Below are 23,385 nucleotides of genomic sequence, written 5' to 3'. Positions count from 1 at the left end.
ATATTCTTTTCCTCAGATGTATCAAACTGCAGAACAGTTTGCATACCAAGCAGTTAAAGTGAGTTATGAACACTAACCACCAAAACTTAATACCCTGTTCTCTATGACAATTTAAATCATCTATAATTCATACAATATGTTATGGTCATCATCATTTTGCAACCCAAGCGATATCGTATCAACTTCAGGGAAGAATATTGAGACTTTTAAAAAGAAATGCACACTTGCGTTATCTTACCACATACTTACAAAATACATATCCAATGGGAAAATACTTCCAATAGGAAATTGCTTCCATGATTATTTTACACTTTCCTTTTTTTCCCTCCCCTCTTTCCTCCCAAACAATAATGGTCCACAGATTGTAAACAGACTTAATCTCTCATAATCAATTTGGAGTATGTATAGATTTGTTACTCATTAGCAGCTGTGAAATGTGCTGTTTACAACTTAAGGAAACTTTAGGAGGTAGGATAATCAAGTCAAGTTGATCAAATTACAGACTGCGCTAAACATTTTGCAGGAAAAAGGAGACCACCGATTTACCAAAATACACAATAAATTCTACATAGTGTCAATAATCAAAACCTATGTCAATTTTTCATCTCTATTTTGAAGCAACCACCAAGCACAGGATGAGCTGCTTAGAAATCTCTGTTCCTGAAAAAGAAAAATCTCAAACTAAACAGATAAGTTTTTGTGTGTACTTCAAAAGAGTCCCTACATAGCAAGGAATCTATTGCTCTTATTTTCCTAAGTGAAGCAAAATCATTGTTTAGAAGGCATAGAGAACCATTCTGTTGAAAATATAGAGGAAGAGAGGGAAGATATGGAATAGCTATAAGAAGAAAATCACAAGTTTTGAATCAAGAGTCATACAAGAAGTAAAAATTCTGTCAAGAATCATCAGTGTTCTATAAGATTAGTCTTTCATTAAGAAGAAATATTTTTTTGATTCTTACCTAAGGAATTAGTACTGCAAGAATTATTTGCCATAATCTTAACAATTAAAAAATATTAGGTTTGAGACAACAGAAACTGCAAGCCCACCCTAATGGAGTAACGTGGTATCATGTAGGAATTTTCAGTAGTTGGGGAGTACTACAAAGAGCATAAGTGAATTCCAAGGTATTGTAACATAACAGCACAAGTACTTCATATTGATACGCCAAGGAACTGAAAACACATCTCTGAAGGTAAAACAGGATCAGCAGCTATAGCAATATTCAAAATTATTGGTTGTATTAGTAACACGTGAAGTCTTGAAACATTAAATACAAGAAGAGTATTCTGATCTAGCTCAAAGAAGTATCATTTGTGGCAATTATCAATCATCTTTGTAGCACTCAGTAACCTATTTCTGAGATGAGTGCCTTTGATAGGGTTCATCCACAGCCTAAATTTTTTGATACTTTTTCCTAACTTCATAACGCTTAGATTCCTGGTTTGATTTATGATTGTTCCTGGGTTATTAAAATTCTGCGATTATTTCAGCCTTCTGAAAGCCTAATTAAGTAGTGTATAGACATATAAGTCTAAGTAGACATTATCCAATACTACTAGTTTTTCCAGAGGAAGATGCAAGTAATATAGCCAAAATACTAACTGCAGCTATTTGGGGCACGGCAGTCAGTGGAGAGATTGCCATCTACACCTATAATGTTGAAACATGACCACGTCCAGTCGTGAGTCATGGAACTTATTTAGATGTTTCAGAATCTGTTTCTACAAGGCTAGAAATAGGACATGAACCAGCCATATGCAAGTTGAAAACAGATACTGAATTTTTTCATTCCTATCGTGGGCTTTTCAAGAATTGCTGAATCTAACAGGATAACTTTCCTGAAATTCTTTCATACTATCATACAGACAATGCTGATTAACCATTTGTGACAAGAGTGGAAGGCTGCCACTTTCAACCCAAACGGTGGGCCTGGCACCAAACAGGAGTCTTAATTTCACACAACTTGCCATGAGATGTACAGATTGTTCTCAGTCAGCAACACACATGCTAACCTTGATTACTTTTTGTCATCCACAAACTATTCTGCGTAGTTCAAACTGTTTCAACTGGTTTGATTTTTACAATTCTACCTACCATCACACACTGCAAAAAAAGAAAATTCTGCTCGAGTATTCTGAACAAGAAACTTGCATCACTGGGTCAACTGAAAACAATGTATAGGTGTACAAGGAAAATGCTTTTATAAGAACTCACTACTGTACCTCAAAGAGCAAATCATGCTAGACTTCGTCAGAGGAGTCCCCAGCAGACATATAAACAGGGTGATGCATACTAACAGAGAGCTGACCACAAAGATCCCATATTTCAAACTCTGCAGCCTCATGGAAATGAATGGGTCAGTCTTTTACAATCATCAACATACAGTGATAGGACACAGATGTGAATACCATACTTGCAAGGAATTTAGTCTCGGTAAATGAAAAAGTTTTTGTATTTTGCCCTCAGAAGTTCCATACAGAATACCTGTTGTCTACATTGGGACTCCAAATAGCTCACCCCAAACACTGAAATAGATAAATTTCCCATCTACTGTTTACTAAAACTGCAATCACACTGAGGTAGTCATTTTTGCATTATGTTGAATTCCAGCATGAAGAAAGAATTTGAATTTTCACAGGAGCACTGTGTTTTAACGAGACATTAACACAGAATTAATGTACAGAATTAGAGATACAGAAAACCTGTAGAATTCAAAGAAATGTTCGCTGCTATATCTTTGCATACCTTTATAATTGTAACTTTTGATAAGACTAAAATAAGACTTCAGAACGAAATAGCTATTAAAAAATGCCTATGATTTAACAGTTAATATATCCTACAAAAAAGGGGACAGATAAAATTCCATACAGTGAAATGTAAAGCAATGCACACAAAGGAAGAAAACATCCCAACTTCATAGTGAGGAGCTCTGAGCTGATCAAAACTACTCAGAACTCATAACTATTCAGAAATTGTCATGATTACTCAGAAAACAAATTTTGAGATTATTACAAATCTACCAAAACACTAACTTTATAGTCAAGAACAAGCTAAATTCTTAGAATTACTAGGAGAGAAAAAAAGAACAACAACAAAACCAAATCATGCTACTACAAAGAAATCCATGGTTTGTCCAAGTCTTAAGTATGTAGTTCTAAACCCCTCCTCCACTCCCCTTATTCCAAACAGAAAATAAAAAGAACTGGAAAACGTTCCAAAAGGGCAACAAGGGCGGTCCATGTAGCTTCCATACTAGATATGACTAAATAAACCTTAACTCTAATAAGGAACATGACAGATATCTATGAAATGGGCACCTAGAAAGGGAGGATAGATACTGCTGTCTCTTACCAAAGAAGAAAGAAGTCATAAATAAAGCCAGCAAAATTAAAATAACAGGCAATTGCTCTAAAAATATGCAATTAACCTGTACAACTTCATCCTATTTGAATGCTAAAAGGTTACATAGGTTCAAGGAGGGACTGGGTAAGTTTAAAGAAGGAAAAATCATTGCAGGTTACTTACAGAAACCAGCTCTGACTCAGGAAGTTCCCACATCACAAGCTGTTACGAGACAGAAGAATCTTCTGAGGAGGCATTACCATCTCCTTACTCTGGTCTTATTTTCTTTCCCAGCAGTCTGCTTCTGGTTATTGTCACGAACAGGATACTAAGCCAGGAAAAATCTTTTTTTCTGCCTTAGTTTATTCTTCAGTTAGCAGATTTTAAGACAGTGAATTATGAAACTCTTCCATACTACAAGAAGAAATCGAAAGCCCTGCAGTGATTATGGAGAGCTGACAACACAGCCAGGAAAAAGTCACTTGTCCAATGTCTACCTGCTACAAGACTTAGTGAAATGCCTCCTTTTAGGTCATTCAAAGCAGGAAAACATCTAATGAGCTATGTCTCTTTCCACTCATGCCACGCTCATCAACAGAATGGTCTGGCTGATCAGTTAGCTTCTGCTTATTTCATTATGATCCTTTCACGTCTTTACACCATCATCTAACATTCCCACCTTTCTACAGTTCATTCCATTTACCAAATACTAGACCTTCCATACCCAAATGGATGATGACTTAACCTTATTCTTCATTAGCCATAAGTTACTCAAATGAAAAATATTTACAAAAGAAGTATATTTACAGGTTAAGAGTTTAGCTGTTTCACATTATTTTTATTTCTACTTTTGGAGAGATGGTAGGGATAGATGAAGCAGGGAAGGGACAAGGACTCCAATTCCTGAACAAGACTGGGTCTGTGGTAAGGAGAAATGGTTCTGCAAATTTTCTGATGCTACTACAGCTAACAGAACAGAAATGTTTTGGGGTAAATGAAATCCATCACTCACTCTAGTAGCAGAAATCTGACATATAAGGGCTTCTTTGTTCAGCTGACGAAGTTTCGACTTAAGGCCTCCTGGGTTGGGTTTCATTTGGCACCTGTATGTTTATTGGTCTTAAAATTCTGAATTAAATTCATTACCAGAATGATGTAGTTCAGTATTGCATTCAAGCTTCATATTCAGGATCAGTTTTTAAAGTAATGTGCAGTACTGATCATAGAGGTTTAAATTGTCTACAGTTCCTATTCTAGGAAACTAGTCTGTAGCTCTTGCATGTGCAGAGAAAAAGGAACAGATGAGCAGTGAAATAAAAATTGAATATATCCTACTCTCAGTCCTGAAATCATAATGCAGCTGACCAAGGATCATGACAAATTTCAAGTAGCCATTTAAAAGGTTTCAAAGCTACAATTAGAATTTTTTTCAGATAATGACAGAGGCCTTTCAGACTAAATACCTAATCCTTGAATGAACCAGTGTACCACTTCCATTTGACCTTTTCTACCCTTATTCCTACCTGACAGGAGGCAGCACAACAATCCTCACCAATGTTTGTAGGAAAGTAGAAAGTAGAAGAATACGCATTAGTTTAGTTTAGCATCACTGACAGAGATTCCTTCCCCACCCCAATCCCACAGTTAATTATTCTTGCTATGTTCCTTTTACTGGCATATGTATTTTGGACAGGGTCAGATTAGGTTCTGCACATGTTAGCTCCCTAGTCTGGCTGTCCGTATGGCTGTTAGTGCCAGCAAAAGGAAGGTGAGTAAAAAGGAGCTGCAAAACATAATACCATTCCCTTCAGTGGCAACATAAAATTAAGCCAGATTGCACTGAACACAACCATTGCTTCAAAACAGGTAATTCTCTAACAGCAAATATGAAGTAAAAAAAAGACTCAACATTGTCTTTACTAAAATACAAGACTTATCCAAGAAAACATCTGTAAAATTAGCCCCAGGCCAGAGATTCTACTCATAAATTAAGGCACAATTTTCAGTGCTCACATCTTGATATATTTTTCCAAAGTATCAACAGCTGCATGCAACAGGTTTTTCATCAAGGTAGTTTTTTTTAAACTTCTGACAAGGTGCTATATTGGGAAAAATGATACCAAATAGTTCTGTGCCATAGGAAAAAAAAAGTTTATTACAGCAGATGAACTAAACTTAAAGGAATCAGTTATCTGAGATTTCTACTGGAATAAAAAAAAAATTAGATATATTCCTGAAGTAAATGAAGAGACTGAGGTGACAGCACCGAGCTAGAATATAGGAGAAATTAAAGGAAAAGATTCTTAAGGGAATGGTGGAAGAAGGACCCAAATTTAAACAAAAACCAGCCAAGGTCAAAAGCAGAAGAGATAATTTCTATGATTCTGCACAAAAGCTGTAAGCAAAAGGTAAATAATACTGGTCATGCCAGTACACACCGACATAAAAGCTCTAGAGTACTCTTTGAGCTCCAACTGGTAAAAGTTGGGTGAAGAAGTATGGCTACCTTTTATTCTCTTTCTACAGACATGTGTTTTTCTCATGCTTTTTCAGAATTGATGAAATAGCTTCCTAATTTATCAAGCCTACATAGGAGCATCAGACAGAAGGGAAACTCTAGTAGTTACGTCTGTGTAAATCCCTGTTCTGTGCATCACTATTTCAAAATAAGCTCTGCCAAGACGTGGATGATGCCCTGAGAACAAATAAAACAAATCCCCCACATTGTCACAGAACACTAATTTAGCTCATCTATTGTTTCTTGGTAGGATGTCCAGAAGAGGGGAGAGGAAGGGAATTAACTTATGCCATCATTTAAGAGCCAGACATGATCCTTCCTACACGCCTATGCAAGGATGCACACTCACTTTCATGCGCTGACTGCATATAATGCACCAAAATCCATGGAGGACAATGGATAATAACTTCATGTGAAGCTGGCAGACATCAGTGAAGTACAGCAGAGCTTTAACTCCTCCTGGCATGGTTATGCAGGTGTACTGCAAAAGGTATCTTCTGTCAGCTATCAGGTTTGCTGTGGATATATTTCTCACACAGAAGTACTTAAGAGAAGTTGTTCCCTCATAAAAACACCAGAGCTGCGCACCTAAGTTTCTGTTTTGTTTTATGGTCATGCACTTCTTGAAATTATCTAAGTTTGTCTTCTACATTGTTAGTACTCTGTCTTCATAATGGGGAAAAAAAAGAAAAGAAAAATCAATGTGCTATTACCCTGTCAACCTACCCTTGCAAGAATTCTTTGAACATCAATGCTTAAGTAGGAAAAATGTACGCATTAGCATCACTAAGCACACTAATTTTTTTTATGTTAACATAAAATAGAAATTAGATGCAAAAACTGATTTAGTGTAGGAAGCAAGGGCTCACAGCAGAAGTAGAAAGATAAATCAGTAAACAAGTGTCCTAAAACAATATTTCACCATGCAGAAGGTACACTGTTAACAAAAAAACCCCACACTTCTAAAAATATCTACAGTGTGATCCACTGTGAACCAAATCTGAGGGCACTGCCCTCAGATGCATGCACGCACAAATTCAGTTTAAACTGCCATTCCTACTAAATCAGTCAAAACACACATATGTAAACCTGAAAGCATAAAATGCATCAGGGTTATTTACACATATCAGGGATGCTTGAACCATACAGCTCTTATTACATGTACAAACAGAACCCACAACAGGGAGCAACTGTTTAGTGATGATTTCCCAGTGTCTCAATTACACATACCAGAGTTGTTAGAAAGGCTCTGAGGAGTTCAATTTATATTTAGAAAAGTATACACTTAGCCATTGGGACAGGAATAACACGAATTTTACAGCTGTTAACAGAAGTTTAATTTGGACAATTGGTCAATACAAGGTTTAAGTATACATTGTTGCTTACAGCTTTAGAAGGTGTGGGCAAATGGCATTTACTTTGTAGGCAGCATGAACTATATAACTGGCATAAATTGGTCTTCAACAGCCAACAACTGCAATATCTCATTCATCAGTGTACTTAGAATTGTGAACTGGAATTCCAATTACTGAACAAAATCTATTACCAATTTGAGTCACTTGGGTAAAAAACCCTTCTTTCTACCTCCATAGTAGTTAATTCTCTCAAATTATTTTAGAAACAAACTATCAAGAGGAATAAGTCTACTAACACTGAGTTTGGCTAAAATAAACAAAACAATCACTATATCTGCTAATATAATGCTACAAATCTGTAAAGTGATTTTAAAAAATTTTTACTACCTATTAAGACACCCTGCTTTAAAGGGTTAACTTTAGCAGGCCACTTTTTGAAGATAACAGAAAAAAGTCACAGAAATTATTGCATTTTATTTTACTTTTTGAGATAACTGAACTTCGAAGTACCAGCTTTCCCTTGAACAGAAATGCTGTTAAACAAGGCACATTTTTATTGCACATAAACTAGCAGTTGCATTGTCTCAGGCTAAAGACTGTATTAAACTTGCCACCTTTTTTACATATATGAACAATACATTAGATGCCTAGAGACAAACAATATATACCATTATCCAAATGGTTTCATATAAAAAGATTATAGTGATGTCAACAAATACCCAATTCTTGGATTCTGCTTTTTTTCAGATATTCTTTTTGTATTAGCTTTCTGCAATAGATATTTACCAGGATATATTTATACGAAATATTGCCATGGCAGGAACATGGAAAAAAATACCGCTGTAAAGCTAAGGAAAGATCTGATACAACTTTGACACTAAGTATAGGTTTCACTTACATTGAGATAATGGAAGAAAGAAGTAGAACTGTATTTACATACACTACTTACCCGTGTGAAGGTACCCTCAAAACTGTGAATATCCAGCTGTGGCTTCTGAGCATAAACATAAGCATTGATTGAAAAGAGATCCTGTAAAACAGATTAATGTACTTACTATTATTTAAACTTAAATTTAATCACATATTTTGAAGAACCTTTTAGTGGTAAATATTTCAGTTTATGACTGCCACCACCCCACTGCAAGTTAAGTTCATGAAATTTTTACCCAACTAAGAAACACTCTGTTTTTCCAGCACATCTTGCTATAAAGGAACCAGATCCAAGATGTATTCTAAATGTGTTGATAGTTCAAACACTAAACTGTTTTACATTTATAACGTGAGCTAGAAATTTTATGTAATTTATTTTCTCTTAACAGCTCCATTTTAATTTATAATAGTATAATCTTGAAGTATTTTCCATATATTTGTTCTTTTAAAAATAAAGTGGGGGGTTTTTGTTTTGTTTTTAATGAAACTGGAAACAAAATACTTTTCCAGCAACAACAAAGCCAACTGAATACAAGACGAAACAATGAAATTGAATCAAGTTCTCTGAAATGCTCAAGCACACCTGCAGTCAACCCATGAGAAAACCCCATCAGCTTCAAGAAAGCCTGGATACATCAACAGGATTACTCAAATGCTTAAATTCAGGGATATGCTAAACTAGCCTGATAAAATTGGGTCTAATATACACGGTACTACTACTCATGACAGCAAACAACCCATGAACATTCCTACCCTAAAACTAAGAAGAATAAGAGACTCTTAGATAGTACAGTAGCAGGCTCTATAAATAGATGGTGGTACGGTATAAATAGGGGAAGAAAAAAAAAAAAAGTGATGATTGTTAGATCTTAAGCCTTGTCCCTAGAGGCCCAGGGAGGATCACCTTAAAATTCTGAAACAATTATTTCATCAAGTAATTGTTCTGAAGCATCCAGCTCCCACAAAGAATACCACAGACTAACTGTTAAAAACCTGATACAAAGGACTTTCTTCTCATCACAAAAGCAAACCTTTTGGTGCTTTTTAGATGGTCAGGACCAACAGCAGCTAACATATTTCATCATGAGTAGACCACTCATGCATGGATCCACAATCCAATTTCTACTCTGGAGAGGAACAGAGGCTTGATACCAAACCCAGCCGATCTAAGAATCGGAACCTCTGATGAAATGCATCTACCTTCTCACCGTATGTAGCGCCTAACTATCTGGGTTATCTCCATCCTTTATTACTGGATGAATCTTGCAAAAGGCTAATCAGATGCCATTTCTGGGGAGCAGATTACATGGCTACAATACCCTGTTCACGCTAGCTAGAATGTGCTATCTTCAAAAGCAGAATTAATTTTACAGCATATTTCATGGACATATAACCACACCTTGGCTCAAATGTAGCTATTTTTAAAAGCATGCCATTATTTTTTGTTCATAATTTTGAATGTAACAAAAAATAACTACATTTCAATATTACATAATTTGAACATTACATAAATTAACTAAAGGTGTAATTGTCCACCTGTGTTAATGTCTTAAAATCTGACACATTTGTATCCTTTTGTTTCTCCGATAACATGGCTACAGATTTTTTAATATCATTATTTTTTCACTTTTCCAGATCAAAATTAATGCTTTTTTAAAATCTATTGTACATTTATTAAACACGTTTGACTTTAGTTTAAAAATGTGTAGCTCTATAAACAATGAATTTGTATTTCTATTTATATTCTGCAGACAAGAAATCTCTCACTTCATGCCTTGCAAAAGCACTTCATGCTTTTTAAAACATGAATCAAATCTGAACATTAACTCTCACAAATTATCTTTATCTTAAACTGTTGGCCATTTATCGTAGTCTTTCACACAAAGTTCATTCATTGCATCCTTGTTATTCCAACCTACTTTCATCAGTTTCACGAGAAATAATTTATATGAAACTAATACACACGTGGTGTCCTATATCTTCATCATTCACTTCTTTCCAATCTGTTATCACCTACAATTTAGCTAATCCAGGCTATTATGTGCTTTATTATGCAAAGAAAAATAAAGAGTCTCTCAGTAGTGGATAGCACAGCAGAAAACTAATACCACACACACTCATATACACAATAAAAACTGCTAGTGAAATGCGTCAACCAATAACTTCTCGCTTTTCAAAGAATGCCTTAGCGGGAAGCAACGTTAGAATAAAAGGAAGCAGAAATATCCACCTTTAAGTATATTGGCATTTGTACAGTAATATATTTTCTTGGTTTCTAATCCTTCTATTTTCTTCTACTGTGATGTTCTCCTTTGTTACATTTTAAATGTAAACATTTCTACCACATTCCCTCTGTCTTTTCATGTTTTAATTCTCCTTTTGTATTTCTGATTTAACACCTCAACTTTCATGTTTCCCGTTTTTTCTTTTTTTGAATTTCAACTCAAATTCACTTATCTTTCTGAAAACTGAGATCTGCACATTCCCTACACATTTGTGGCATTACTCTGGAATGCCACAAAGTAGAACTGGCAGAGTATTCCAAAAGTGCACAGCATTTCCTAAAACAAAAAATTGTAAGAAAAACCTATGCTCTGAGAGAAATCCAGGGTGGTAGTTCATTGGCATTTCATTCAAGAAAAGACATACAAGCATATTACACGTGCTCAGTAGCTTTCTGAAATATTTTTTCATTATTAGGGTAAAGAAAAGGGGTAAGGACTTTTTTTCTGTAGCCCAATGCTCTGTACTCCAAAGGGACATCATTCTCAGGCCAATAAAATACAGTAGTTGAAGTTTTAAAATACAAGGGAAAGAAAGAGAAATCTGAAGAATGATACAGTTATAGGAGACAGATTACATACGAACTGCTTTCAACAATAAAGGTTACTATAAGAATACAAAGATGTTCCTTCACCTAGTGCTGCCTTCCTAGTAGTAGAAGCTGTGCGTTTCTCATCTCAATGTCTTAAAAGAAGTCACGATGGTGAATTTAACAAGGAGACATCAAGATTTGTACACAAGACTCCATGTAAATATAACTTCTGCTCACTGAGCAAGAAAAATTTACCTGGTTAGGTTATGTCATTGCTTCCCCCTATATAAATGTAGGGATAAGGGAAATTACCTTAAACAAAGAATTTAATTATATTTAAAAAAACCCAGACAACTACCTTTTATTAATGATTTAACTAATGAGGGACTTGATCTTTGTGAAATTCATCTTCAATAAAGAATTATTTTCATGCTATAAGCACTGAACTGCTGGTTCACTGAAGCCAAATAGTTCTACCAATATGTTCAATGGAAACAGTATTCTACATCTAAAATTACGTTGCTTTTAGGAGACAGTGAGTGCAAATGACCTCAGTTATTTTCTTACTCAAGGAAAAAAATCCACTTGGGTAGAGGGAATTGTAACAGTTCTAGATTAAAGAAAATATATGAAAGACTTGAGTCTCAAGCAGTAAGAATTAAATTATTTTTATAACAGAGTAGATGAGATTTTTTTAAAAACTTGATATGCATTTAATTATGCCATACTTGAAAATAATAATTCAGAAGAATGCATTTCATCCTTCTACACTGAAAGTCAGGAAATGACTTGATGGTACAATAATGAAAATGTTTTCTTCTGCATTTCAGAATTTAAAAATCACTGTAAAGTTATCAATAACATAGAAAAATTTCCTCTATTAGGTCAAGGGCAACATTTGTCTACCTTACTTAAAGATCATTAAAATACATTCTTAATCATAACATGTAGTTCATTACAAATAAAATTGCTTTTGGTTCAATAAAACTAATTAAATGTAAATGGTATTGTTTACTGCTGTATGGATCTTCTGATATAAATCAGCAAGTCACCATTTATTGAAAATTACAGTGACCTCATTGCTGTTAATAAATTTAGTTGATCACACAAACTAGAGAAGAATGCCTCAGAACACACATATTGCCAGAAGAACTGCCCCACCTATAACTACAAAACTGCAAGAGATCTAATCTAGGTGTTACAATATTTGCTGCTCAGCTGCCTTTAAATGACTTGTTGAAATTTTAATTCTCTGATCCCATCAAGTGCTTTAGAAAGACAACAAAATCTGTATTAATAATCTTGGTGGTGTCATCTGTTCTTTAAGAAAAGCTCTGAAGGTCTGCAGGTTTGTTTATTCTGGGTGTCACAGTGGGTAAGGGTTACAGTGCTGCTCTGTTGACATGACTGACAGCTCTGCCAACAAACGATACTCACTGCCTTCGTACCAGATAACTAAAGAAATCAAAACGAGTGACAATTATGGAGAGTATATTCCATCAAACACATGATTACATTGTTTATAGTCTATTTTATGCTCAACTTGCACACATGCTCTTAAATTATTAAATATGCATTTTAATATGTAAATATGAGCTGTAAGCCTCAGCTTTGAAAATGTGCTGCAAGCACATGGAGAAGACACTGTGATAGGTGTTGCTTTATGCGTGGAGAATCTCTGGAAGCCAGGAAAAGCACTGCTGCAATGGACAACTGCTACTTCAGAGAGAAAGTTAGCTGACACTATTTAATCCATTACAGCCAAAACCCAGAACATCAGTCCAGAGATGGCAAGGGTAAAATGCCAGACCCCAGAGATTGCGCCCCACGCCTCCCTGTGCGCCCCTGTCTGAACAGGCTCTCATTATGAACAGAGCCCCTGCAGCTAACTGCTGGTTTATCATAAACACGTATAAAGTTAACCTCGAAAACATAACCCATTTTTGTAGCCATGCATACAAATAGGAGCCTTCAATCCAGTTTAAAGGCAGTACTGAATTAAAACACAAACTTCCTGTCTTTGAAACGGACAAGACTAAGACAACTTCGCATTCTCCACGTAATTCTTCACCGGCACAGAATACATCCTGCTCTACCCCTTTTCTTTACCGTGCCTTTCAACTAATCCAAAATTAGTTTCCTGGCTGACCACCACACAACTCGCCTCACTCCCCCTCGCCCGGACGGGGCCCGCCCCCCAGCTGGCGGCGAGGGCAGGGCCGGGCCGGGCGAGGGCGGGGCCCCGCGTGCCGCCGTCCCGCCGCTGCGCCGGCGGCCGCCCAGCAGGTGGCGACCACGGAGTAGGGCACGGCAGGGCCGCTCCCCCGCGCGCCGCCTCCCCAAGCGCATACGTTACCGCTGTACGCGCAAGAAAACGGGCACGTGAGCAGGATTTTAGTAACGTACCGCCTATGGAAGTGGCAATGTTGTTTGACAGTATTACACAGAACGGACAGAAACGGGCATTTATCAGGTATGAATCATCTGGTGTTTGGGAAGGTAGATTTTCCCACATTCCTTAAAGCAAAATAGTTTTCATTAATGGCTTGATTTAAAAAAGGTAAAGCAAAACGTTTAGACGGGTGTTCCCTGAAGTGCCTTATTTTCACCATGTCAGTTATTCTGGGGGCAAATACCATGCACTGCCCACCTTGTGCAGCACACAATGCAAATAGAATGAAAGGAGGATCACATCCCAGCAACTTCTTTTAGCAGAAGGAAGGATCATTGCCCGATTCTCCTAACGTCTGGTAGAGGAAAGGAAACCAAAGTTGATCCCAGACCAGAGGACAAAGCTCAGTCCTTTGCCAGACTGCTTCAAACCCCAACAAGTTTCTGCAAAAGTAATGTTAAGCCTGTCAAAAAGCATATGCCCCTATTACACAAGTACAAGTTAGCAAGATAATCGCTGTAAAATAGTGGTTTTTCAAGTTAGGAACAGAAACAAAGCAACAGACATTTCCAAGTTAGTATCTGGAAAGCAACTTGCCTGATTTTTCAGTTTTATTGAGAAGTTTTCAGCAACAGAGGATACTGTAGAAGCCTAGGGTGAGAAAAGTCTACTTGAAATGGCTTTCTCAGATGATCCTTACTTTTAACCAAGTTGCTTCAAATTTTTTCCACTGCCTGTACAATAGAGCTTTAATACTGTTTCCTGAGAAAACCTCAACTACATATTTTAAGCATCCCTTTTTAGATAAGTTGGGTGTAAAGTTTCAAAGGGTGCCAAACACTATCCCTAACATGTTTAAAGCATGTATCCTATTTTTACTCTTTTTTCCAAAACTATTATTTTTACTGTAACTATAAAGAAATAATTCTGCCCACTGCATTTTAATTTAGCTTTAAAAAAAAAAGAATATGTGTAGGGCTTAGATACAGATACAGCTTATGACTCTATTAGGAACTACGGAAATTAGGCTTAGAATAAAATAATTCCATAATGCTATTTTTTGTTAGTTTGAAATTCACAGCCTGCTTAAAGCTTCATACTAATCTTCTGAAGTTGGCCATCCACAGAGTTTCTTTAGATGGCTGATACTCTTGCATATTATTGCCACCCCAGTAAAGGTAAAAGTGTCTTTGCAGAAATTAAAGAAATACCAATGTGCTTTCCACAGGAATGGAAACAGCCTTCTGGGATATGTGCTGAGCATTATCTTCTGTGAAGGACGTGGGGATCCCCTAAAAAGCGTTTACATTTGGGTGCATTAGGCTACCATTTCCCCAAAATAATTCCCACACAGATGGGGCTTAGGAGTGAAGCAGATATATGACATGACCACTGCAAACAGTCTAAGACCAGCTAGGAAGCAGCCATTTAAAATTATCTCATTAAAGAACCACCAAGTGTCAATGGTTTGACCAAACCACACAGTATGGAAACTGGGAGATAGCTTAGTTTAGTTGGCAGGAAGTATTATACCCAGTGTCAGTTACTTCAGGAAGACATGTCAGCTTAATGCAGACAAAGTCTTGGCTAGCATGGTTAATGACCAATAACTGCATGATGCCAGAAAGGGCAGAGGCACATCAGCTACTTGGTGGCTTCCATTTGCTGCTGGTAGCTAGGGAAGGTTTGTTAAGTGTACATAGCTCCTTGATTAACCACACCTGCTGATGCAACTCAGGTTGTCACCTACAGCTCAAGAGGAGGGAGAATATAAACACCTTGCAAGAACCACAGATCAGTCAGAGGTAGGTTAATAGCAGTAAGTGGAAACAACTAAGAAATGGTTACTATATTGTACAGTCGACTCTTGTATACTGTTTCCAAGACACATGAATAATTTCTTGGTGATACCTTGCCTTTCCCTCTCCCACATGCCCAAAACAACCACCACCCGAAGCAAACCTTCACTTCTGCAGGAAGTTGAGGCTGCATGTCCTACCATTCAAATGCAGACTCCCCAACTATTTCTGACTTATTTTCCACTGTAAACAACTACAATACAAACATTTACTTCTTTCAAATCAAATGCACAGATGATTTAACCATAATTTTATACTATCTCCATAGATGCTTAACAATTTATTTGTCAAGTCCATTGATAACAGTTTGGGTTTTTTTAAACAAAGAACATAATATTAAAGTTACAGTACAACAATTCCCTGCTCTACCAGGTCTATTTCTTCCTAGTAAGGAGGGAAAACTTCAGACATGGATTTGGGGTTTAAAAGAAAAAAAGAAAAGATAATGTAAAACTTTTTTCTTTTCTTTTCCAAAGGAGAGTGCAGAGAAACCTTTGCATTGTAATTTACTCCAGATTTCATCAGCCTCAGAACACCAAAATTTCCAAGCTCAGAACACTGAAATTATAACCAGCAAACAGAACTCAAAGAGGCAGCGCTCTGCACGAAGAGTTGTATTTGCTGAGTGCAGTCAGTGAGGCTTCCAAAACAAAAGAAAAATAAAAAATAATAGCTAAATTCAACACAGTTGTAACTATCTGAAAAGGACTATTTAATTTAAAAAAAATCAAAGCAAGATAGAAAATTGACTGAATTTTAGTCAAATGCACGCATCTGTCTTAAACGTGGACATGAGAAAACAAGATAGGCCAATGACTAAATAGTAAAAACCTACAGGAGAGGCGTTATTACAAATACTAACATGCAAATTCAACTGCAGGTTACAGAATACTTGTTAAAGCCTGTTCTTGCACCAGAACTCCCATCTCAGAGCCTGACTTGGCATCTCTGTCTGGCATGACCAACTTTCAGTTCCATCCCTCATTTCCAATTTTCTAAATTCAAACCTGGCTATTTTTTCCTCCTCCTGTCACACGTGAAGCCAGTAGCCAGAGCAGTATGAACACAGGAAAAAAATCTCTCCCTTCTGCTAATTTCAGTGTGGCAGCAACTCTGTAATTCTGGAAGAGTTACTGCAGAAGTCCTGCTAAGATCTGGCAGATAATCTAACACACACTTTTTCTATTGAGATGGCATATAAACAGTCCTCTTAAGGTATGTTTGCCTTTAATAAAAGACCTAAAGGATTTAGTGTCAAAAGACCAGAAATTCTGTACAGGTAGATTTCCACAAGCTTGTAACTTGAGTATGTTTTCAGAAGGAGTCTCTTAATACTAAGCCAACTCTCCTGTTAAAATAGCAGCTTCCCCAGTACAAGGGACACAATTCAGCTTCTCATTAAGATACATTTATACAATTCTACAGACATTTTTGTAGATACATGTCTATTTTGAATGTATACATATATACACACACATACATGTGTCCTTTTCCACAATTTTAATAGTTACCCATGACAAGACGCATATATGCACTCAAAAAATACACACATTCAGGCAACTCAGAGAGCCCTCCTCATAAGAACTTGCACATTGCATCTAGTCAGACTAGAAAGCATCTTGACAACAAAAAGCACTTTACCTTCTAAGAGCAGACTACTCGTTTCCCAAGCTTACAAGTTAGTGATTACAGCAATGGTTCCTGAGGCAAGGATGACTTGAACTTGCAGTATAACGCTTGGTTGAAAACACTACAACTGTGATACGCTTCTGCGGAGTATGGATCTTAGTGGGGACCACAATGAGAACCACTAAGTTGAAAGATAAAAATCCAATTCTGTCTCAGTTTCTTTTCAAGGTAAAAATAAGAATATTTGCATAACCAACTTCTCATTCAGCATTCAGTGGAATATCTATCTCCTATTTATTGCAAAAACTAAGACTGTGGTAACAGATATTTTCCAATACTTACAATAACTGTAACAATCTTTTAGATAAGAGATATATATGCATACATGGAAGATATCATAAAAGCAAACAGATAAAATGCTTACCCCCAAAGCTGGCAATCTTTGTGTGCAACTGACAGCAACCTTCAGTTTCCAGTCTGTTTCTCCATCGAGCTGGTCAGTTCGAATGAAACACGAACCTTGAAGTTATAAGGAGACATCAAACTATTTTTTTTATCTCAAAAATTCAGTTTGGGTTAAAAAATTTAGAAGGGTGAAAATAAAGCAATTTACAACCATTTTTAAATAAATGTGCTACATATAAAAGGATTCATATTTTGGAATGTCTGTGTGCTTTCTTCCAGGAATGCTCCAGATATCACACAACAGCACAATTTTTCTGATAAAATTAACAACATGCCTGTTTATGAAGGGGGGGGTGGGGTGGGTGTCCTATTTTACAGGTTTCTCAATATGTTCTAAACAGGTTTCCAAATGTTATCAGCAAGAGATGCAACCTCGTTGGCTGAAGTTGAAACAGGTTTAAATTTTTTTTCTCTTTAGAATTTTGTCACTTGTACAATTCCAACACAATAGAATAATGAACTGATGCCTATGATTTTTCTCTCTCTGCTCGTGTGACATCACAAACTTCCACTACTTATAGTCTCCTGGCTTCTCTGAAAAAAATTGTTTAAAATAAATCCTTAACATGGATACCATTCAAAACAATATGGATCCCAATGTACTACACTTAAATAATTTTGAGTCATCTGTAACTGCCAAGGAGCTAAGGCTAAAGAAACCTGTCAACACATGCACAGTACTCCAGATACGAGGGAAGCTCAAGATACAGACTGATACATACTGAAGAGAATCAGTATGTTTTACATACAGAAGACTAGTATTCAAGAAACAGAAAACTGAGACCAGTGCAGAGCCTCCCCCTGCCCCAATAACTAGTTTGATGGATATCATCAAGTCTGGAGTATTATATAGGTTACTAATGTAAGATTCAAAAAAGACTGCACATGAACATTGCAAATCATTAAAAACATATACAATTAGCTACAATTTCCATCTACTTTGAAGCCTTTAAAAAAGGTGGTAAAATTTTAGCAATACTCTTCACAATTGCTACACTAAAGAAACCTTAAATATTTCTGAAGTAATAATTACAACTTCCATTACACTACAGCCTAACAACTATATACAGTATTGTTACTGTGTGCTATGGGTGTGAAATAAAAATATATTTTTCTAGTTATTTGTAAATTTTAAACCATGTGTATAGACATACATGCATATATACCCATAATTCCTTCTATATTTCAACTAGTCCAATAAAAACTAACAAAGTAGTTTCATCACTAGAAGTGATATGGTAGCAATTAAACTGAAGGAAACACCGGCAAAAGAATTTATCCAGGTTTGAGTCTTCTTACACAGACAAGACAACAATGTGCTAGAAGCTTTGAATCTAATAGGCAATACATCAAGAATGGGTACCTACCAGTGAACACAAAATTGGGAGAGAGATTCTTTCATAGGACACATGGACCCTGATGTAAGTAAAATCTAACAGAACCCAAGAACTTTAGTCAACAAGGCCTGTAAATTAAGCAGTTCAATGAGCTAATGGTCTGAAAGGACATGCCAGAGAGAGAAGCCACCTGAAGTTACATCTGACTAGAAGACAGCATTTTTGCACAACAGTCTTGAAAGAAGCTTACAAGCCTTCATGTAACAGCTGTATTTATATTAAGTGCATAGTAAGTAAACAAATCTTTGGATGTTAATATAAACAGCTCTCAGAACACATTATCACAACTAAATTTCACCCGAAGCTCAGAGCTGCAAGCTACAAAGCTGTACCTAAAGTTCTTGAAAAGCTGATTTTAAATTCTTAACAGGATTCTTTATGGATTTTCTTCTAAAAATAAAATACTATAAAGCACTTTTTGAAGAGTCCAGTGACATACACTGCATTATAATTAAGGGTGAGGTACCTAGGAACACCTAGAAATACCATGGTTTCACCACACTTTCTATCCATGGCATAGCTGAGCCTACTTTCCATCATACTTTTCCTGTACAAGACATTTCATGGTTCTCTTTACCCTTCCTGTCAATGGTTGCTCTCTTCCATCAATTTCATTTAGAATTATACTATAGATCAATGCAGTTCAAGACCAGTGTGGCTCCTGTGAATGGTTGACTGCACATATATTCATTTAATAGAGCTCACACTATGACATGTATTGGCCAGCTGCATTTCCTCTCCACTTCAGCAGTTAATTTCATCAATAACTTATCTCATAGCCTGTTTCCCTTTTATCCAGAAAAAGGGACTGCTTTCTGCCAAGTCAGCTTTCAATAGTGATCACAACAGCAAAACTGAAACAATACAATTGTCTTCTCTACCTCAAATAGTACAGCAGATTTGACTAAGGAATTTTAATTATACTATGAGACACTGTTTTTAAACCTGGTTTAACTAAGCTATAAAAATGGGAGATTAAACATGTAATTAGAAACAATGTATAAAAACAACTCTTCACCCCTACCAACCCCTTGGACCTGTAAAAAAACCTAAATATTCCCCACTGTGTATTGCATGGAAGTCACACGTACTTTACCTTTGGAAGGTATTTGAGTCAGCAGTACATAAAACTTCTAAAAATCAAAGTCTCCTGAAAAAATAGCTATTGTAACTGCTCCATTTTGAAATGCTTGGAAGCACTGCCCCCTAACCTCCAAATCACAAAATTAAAAAAACAAAAACAAAAAAACCAACACACACAACCAAAAAAAACCACAACAACCCCCCCCCAAACAAATAACAAGACAACAACAACAACAACAAACCCTCCAAATGTAGTAAAAAATTGTGTTATGTACTAAATATGTACTTTAACTATTCTGTTATGTACAGAATGCTTTAGGTCAGTGTTAAAAATATCTTACATTTCTAACCTGAATATGACTTGCCAGGAAAAACACACCTATACAGATGTCAGGAATTGCTATTCCCTCTGAATTCAGCGATAACTCTTGAACCTGGCAATTATTTTACAGCACATAGAGAATCAAATTATTTTTTCAGTTCTATGCTGCTTAAAGGAAAAGTCATGAAGTATTTTAAATATTTCCCAAAGCATAGCTGTCTACAAAAAAAAAAAGAGAAAAGAAAAGCCACACCAAACATAAGAAATTTTCATAAGGCTACATATAAAGAAGAATTAATAAAATTAAACTTTTTACTTCATAAAGTGAGGGCACTCAGATGCTCATTTCCCATAACAATACACAGCCATTCAAGATTAGTGGACAAAGTTGAACATTGTGAACATGTCTGACATTTCTGTCTTTACAGTGAAAATTTTGGAATGATCCAAATTAGAAATTAAGGGTTGATTTAAGAAAATTACACTGTGTTTAAACAGTTTAATCATTTATCAAAAGTGGTCCAAACTTCACATGAGCACATTTAAACTAATTTACAACTATGTAATATTCATTTAGCCTAATCAGTTGAAGACAGGCATAAATCAATTTAGAGCATGTCCATGCAAGGTGCTGCCCAAATGCAACTAAACTGATTTTTAAAACCATTTCATTTGAAATCTGTGAAACTTGTATGTTTAGGGAAGTCCTAGGACTACAATTCTGGGTTTTTTTGTTTTAGCAAAAGCTCAACTGTTTGAGGCCTGTCCAGAATTTACCCTAAGATAGCTTTTCTGTGGAAAAGCAGCACCTGCAATACAAAGGATGAAAACCATTTTAAGAACCTGAAGTAACTACGTAACTTTAAAATATAAGGATACATTGCTAATTATAAACAGACAGACTTCTTGTTTATGGTTATTTGAGATACTATGAATAAAACCCCATCTTTTTTAATAGCTATTTTGTGTGTTAATAGAATATTGAACAAAAATAACGTTTATTTCAGTAGCTTTTACGGTGTTTTGAAACAGAGATACAAAAGCTCATCTGTGAAGGCAAATTTAGAGCTATGATATGCCTGGCCTAGATTTATCAAACAAAGGTACTGTGCTAAATACAGAGTAAGCAGGAAGAATCCTACTTACTCAGTGTGTGCTGGACTTAAGGCTTTACTCAGAGCATACATGCAGGACATGCATATGTCAAATGCTTCTGGGAATGGTTTACACTTACATGTGCATCAGTGACCTCTTTTGTGGGCCTGGGCCTACCCCTACCTTCAGAAATACTGAAGAAAAAGGCCCCGAACAAAAATTTTCAAACTAAATACAGGCTATGCTTGGAAAATGCTGGTCATAATTTAGCCTTAAACTTAAAAAAAAAAAAAAAAAAAAAAAAAGGGGGGAATCCCCAGAAAGGGAAGCTTCTTAATGAAGTAAAACCAATTATATCATAAGCTTTCTCTTAATTAATACTATGCATCATCATCAGATAGCCAAATCCTCTATTTTTTTATACTACCAAACTCACTATTCATATTTTATGCATTAATTTCTTTATATGTAGATATCTTTAATTTCCTGAAATTACAGTAATGTACATAAACTTGTGCTACCACCAAGCACTTAAATTTTATATACACACTTCTGAGTAGTAATTACAGTTTTTAATACAGGCTTCTGAAAACAAGCTATTACTTGGGATGTTACATATTTTCTTAAATATATTCTAGCTTACAGGGTTTTTAAAATAAGTTCCTCGGAAAAGAAAAATTGTTGTGTATTAAATAACTTATTTATTCCTATTTTATTTCATTTGGAAGTGTTGTTGTTTCTGATAAGCAGAAAGATAGATAATTCTCCTTAGAACAACTAGCTTACTATTCAGCCTGTTTACCAAGTAGTTTTTAAAGAAAGTGTTGTTAACACAAGAAACCCAAAATAGCAGTATTGACAGATTAAGAGCAATCTACTTTGCAAAAGGAAAATAATTTAAATTATTCCATATAAAATTGCATCACCTGATTTTCATGGAAGGCTATAATGAAGAAACAAACAAAAAAATCATTCGAATGATCTGAATTACATCGAGATAGTGACGAAGGATGAGGAAAAGGCTGAGGTACTTAATACCTTCTTTACCTCAGTCTTTAATAGTAAGACCAGTTGTTCTCTGGGTACCCAGCCCCATGAGCTGGAAGACAGGGACCAGAATGGAGCCCCCATAATCCAAGGGGAAATGGTTAGCGACCTGCTACACCACTTAGATACACACAAGTCTATGGGGCCGGATGGGATCCACCCAAGGGTACTGAGGGAGCTGGTGGAAGTGCTCACCAAGCCATTTTCAATCATTTATCAGCGGTCCTGGCTAACTGGGGAGGTCCCAGTTGACTGGAGGCTAGCAAATGTGACACCCATCTACAAGAAGGGCCGGAAAGAGGATCCGGGGAACTACAGGCCTGTCAGCCTGACCTTGGCACCAGGAAAGCTGATGGAGCAGATCATCCCGAATGCCATCACACAGCATGTGAACTAATTAATTAATACTAACTACAAGAGAACTTTTCTCAATAGCCTAATAGTGCCCTAAAATAATCAGACAGAAGCAGAATATCCTACCAGTTATACAAATATGGCCTGATGTTCTTTGTTATATAATAATACTCTTGAATAATCCAAGACTGGCTAATTGAATCCAAATACCTCAAAATGCATGCATCAACTCATGGAAATTCCCTGCAAATCACATTATGAAAATGGTAAGGAAAAGTTTAGGTAGAGTGGCATCATGGAAAGACAGAGCTTCCTCCCTGCTTCCTTCTTGTTCATGAAGTCTACCGGCTTTGTTTTTAGAAAGAAAAGGTGGAAGAGTATGCTAATACTTAAAGCATTTGCTTTCCAGGACCGTCCAGGTTTCTTGACTAATAGCAAGATGAGAAATTAAGATGGTTTTCTTGCCATAAGAAACTAAACTATCCCACTTGTCCTGTATCCAGAACTTAATTTTCATTTCCTCACTCCCAGTTCCCAGCCTGGAAGAAGAATCTGAGAAAGAAGCTCTAAGTTACGATATCAGACAGAAGAGAGAAGATTCTGAATTCAGGGGAAAAAAACCCTAAGGAATAACTTATTCTGACTAGCATTAAAAAATGACAAAGTGAATGACACATCATTATAAAAATACTTCCACACGTCTGTCCTTCACTTTTTCTGCTCTTGCTTTGAGCAATCACTTAACAGCAGATCTTGTCTTCAACTACACCTATTTAAT

General features: G+C 36.2%; 1 protein-coding gene across 8 annotated transcripts in view; it reads right to left on the bottom strand.

Moving 5' to 3' along the window:
- The window catches only part of ATP9B (ATPase phospholipid transporting 9B (putative)), a 174,885-nt gene that overhangs the window by 87,516 nt on the left and 63,984 nt on the right, over positions 1–23,385 (bottom strand). For 7 of the 8 annotated variants that reach the window (XR_012041096.1, XM_072853466.1, XM_072853469.1 and 4 more), the window contains 2 exons: positions 17,269–17,363; positions 8,169–8,249 (listed from right to left, as the gene is read on the bottom strand). Coding sequence is in view for 7 of the 8 variants with exons in the window: in XM_072853466.1 (XP_072709567.1) it covers positions 8,169–8,249; positions 17,269–17,363 (176 nt within the window). In the remaining variant the exon portion in view is untranslated. The remainder of the gene's footprint in view (positions 1–8,168; positions 8,250–17,268; positions 17,364–23,385) is intronic. The other variant, XM_072853471.1, reaches the window with a different exon arrangement.

This window comes from Ciconia boyciana, chromosome 2, assembly GCF_034638445.1.
Source record: "Ciconia boyciana chromosome 2, ASM3463844v1, whole genome shotgun sequence".
Classification (NCBI taxonomy): domain Eukaryota; kingdom Metazoa; phylum Chordata; class Aves; order Ciconiiformes; family Ciconiidae; genus Ciconia; species Ciconia boyciana.
Note: the sequence above shows the minus strand (reverse complement) of the source record. Positions and strands in the feature narration are given on the sequence as shown.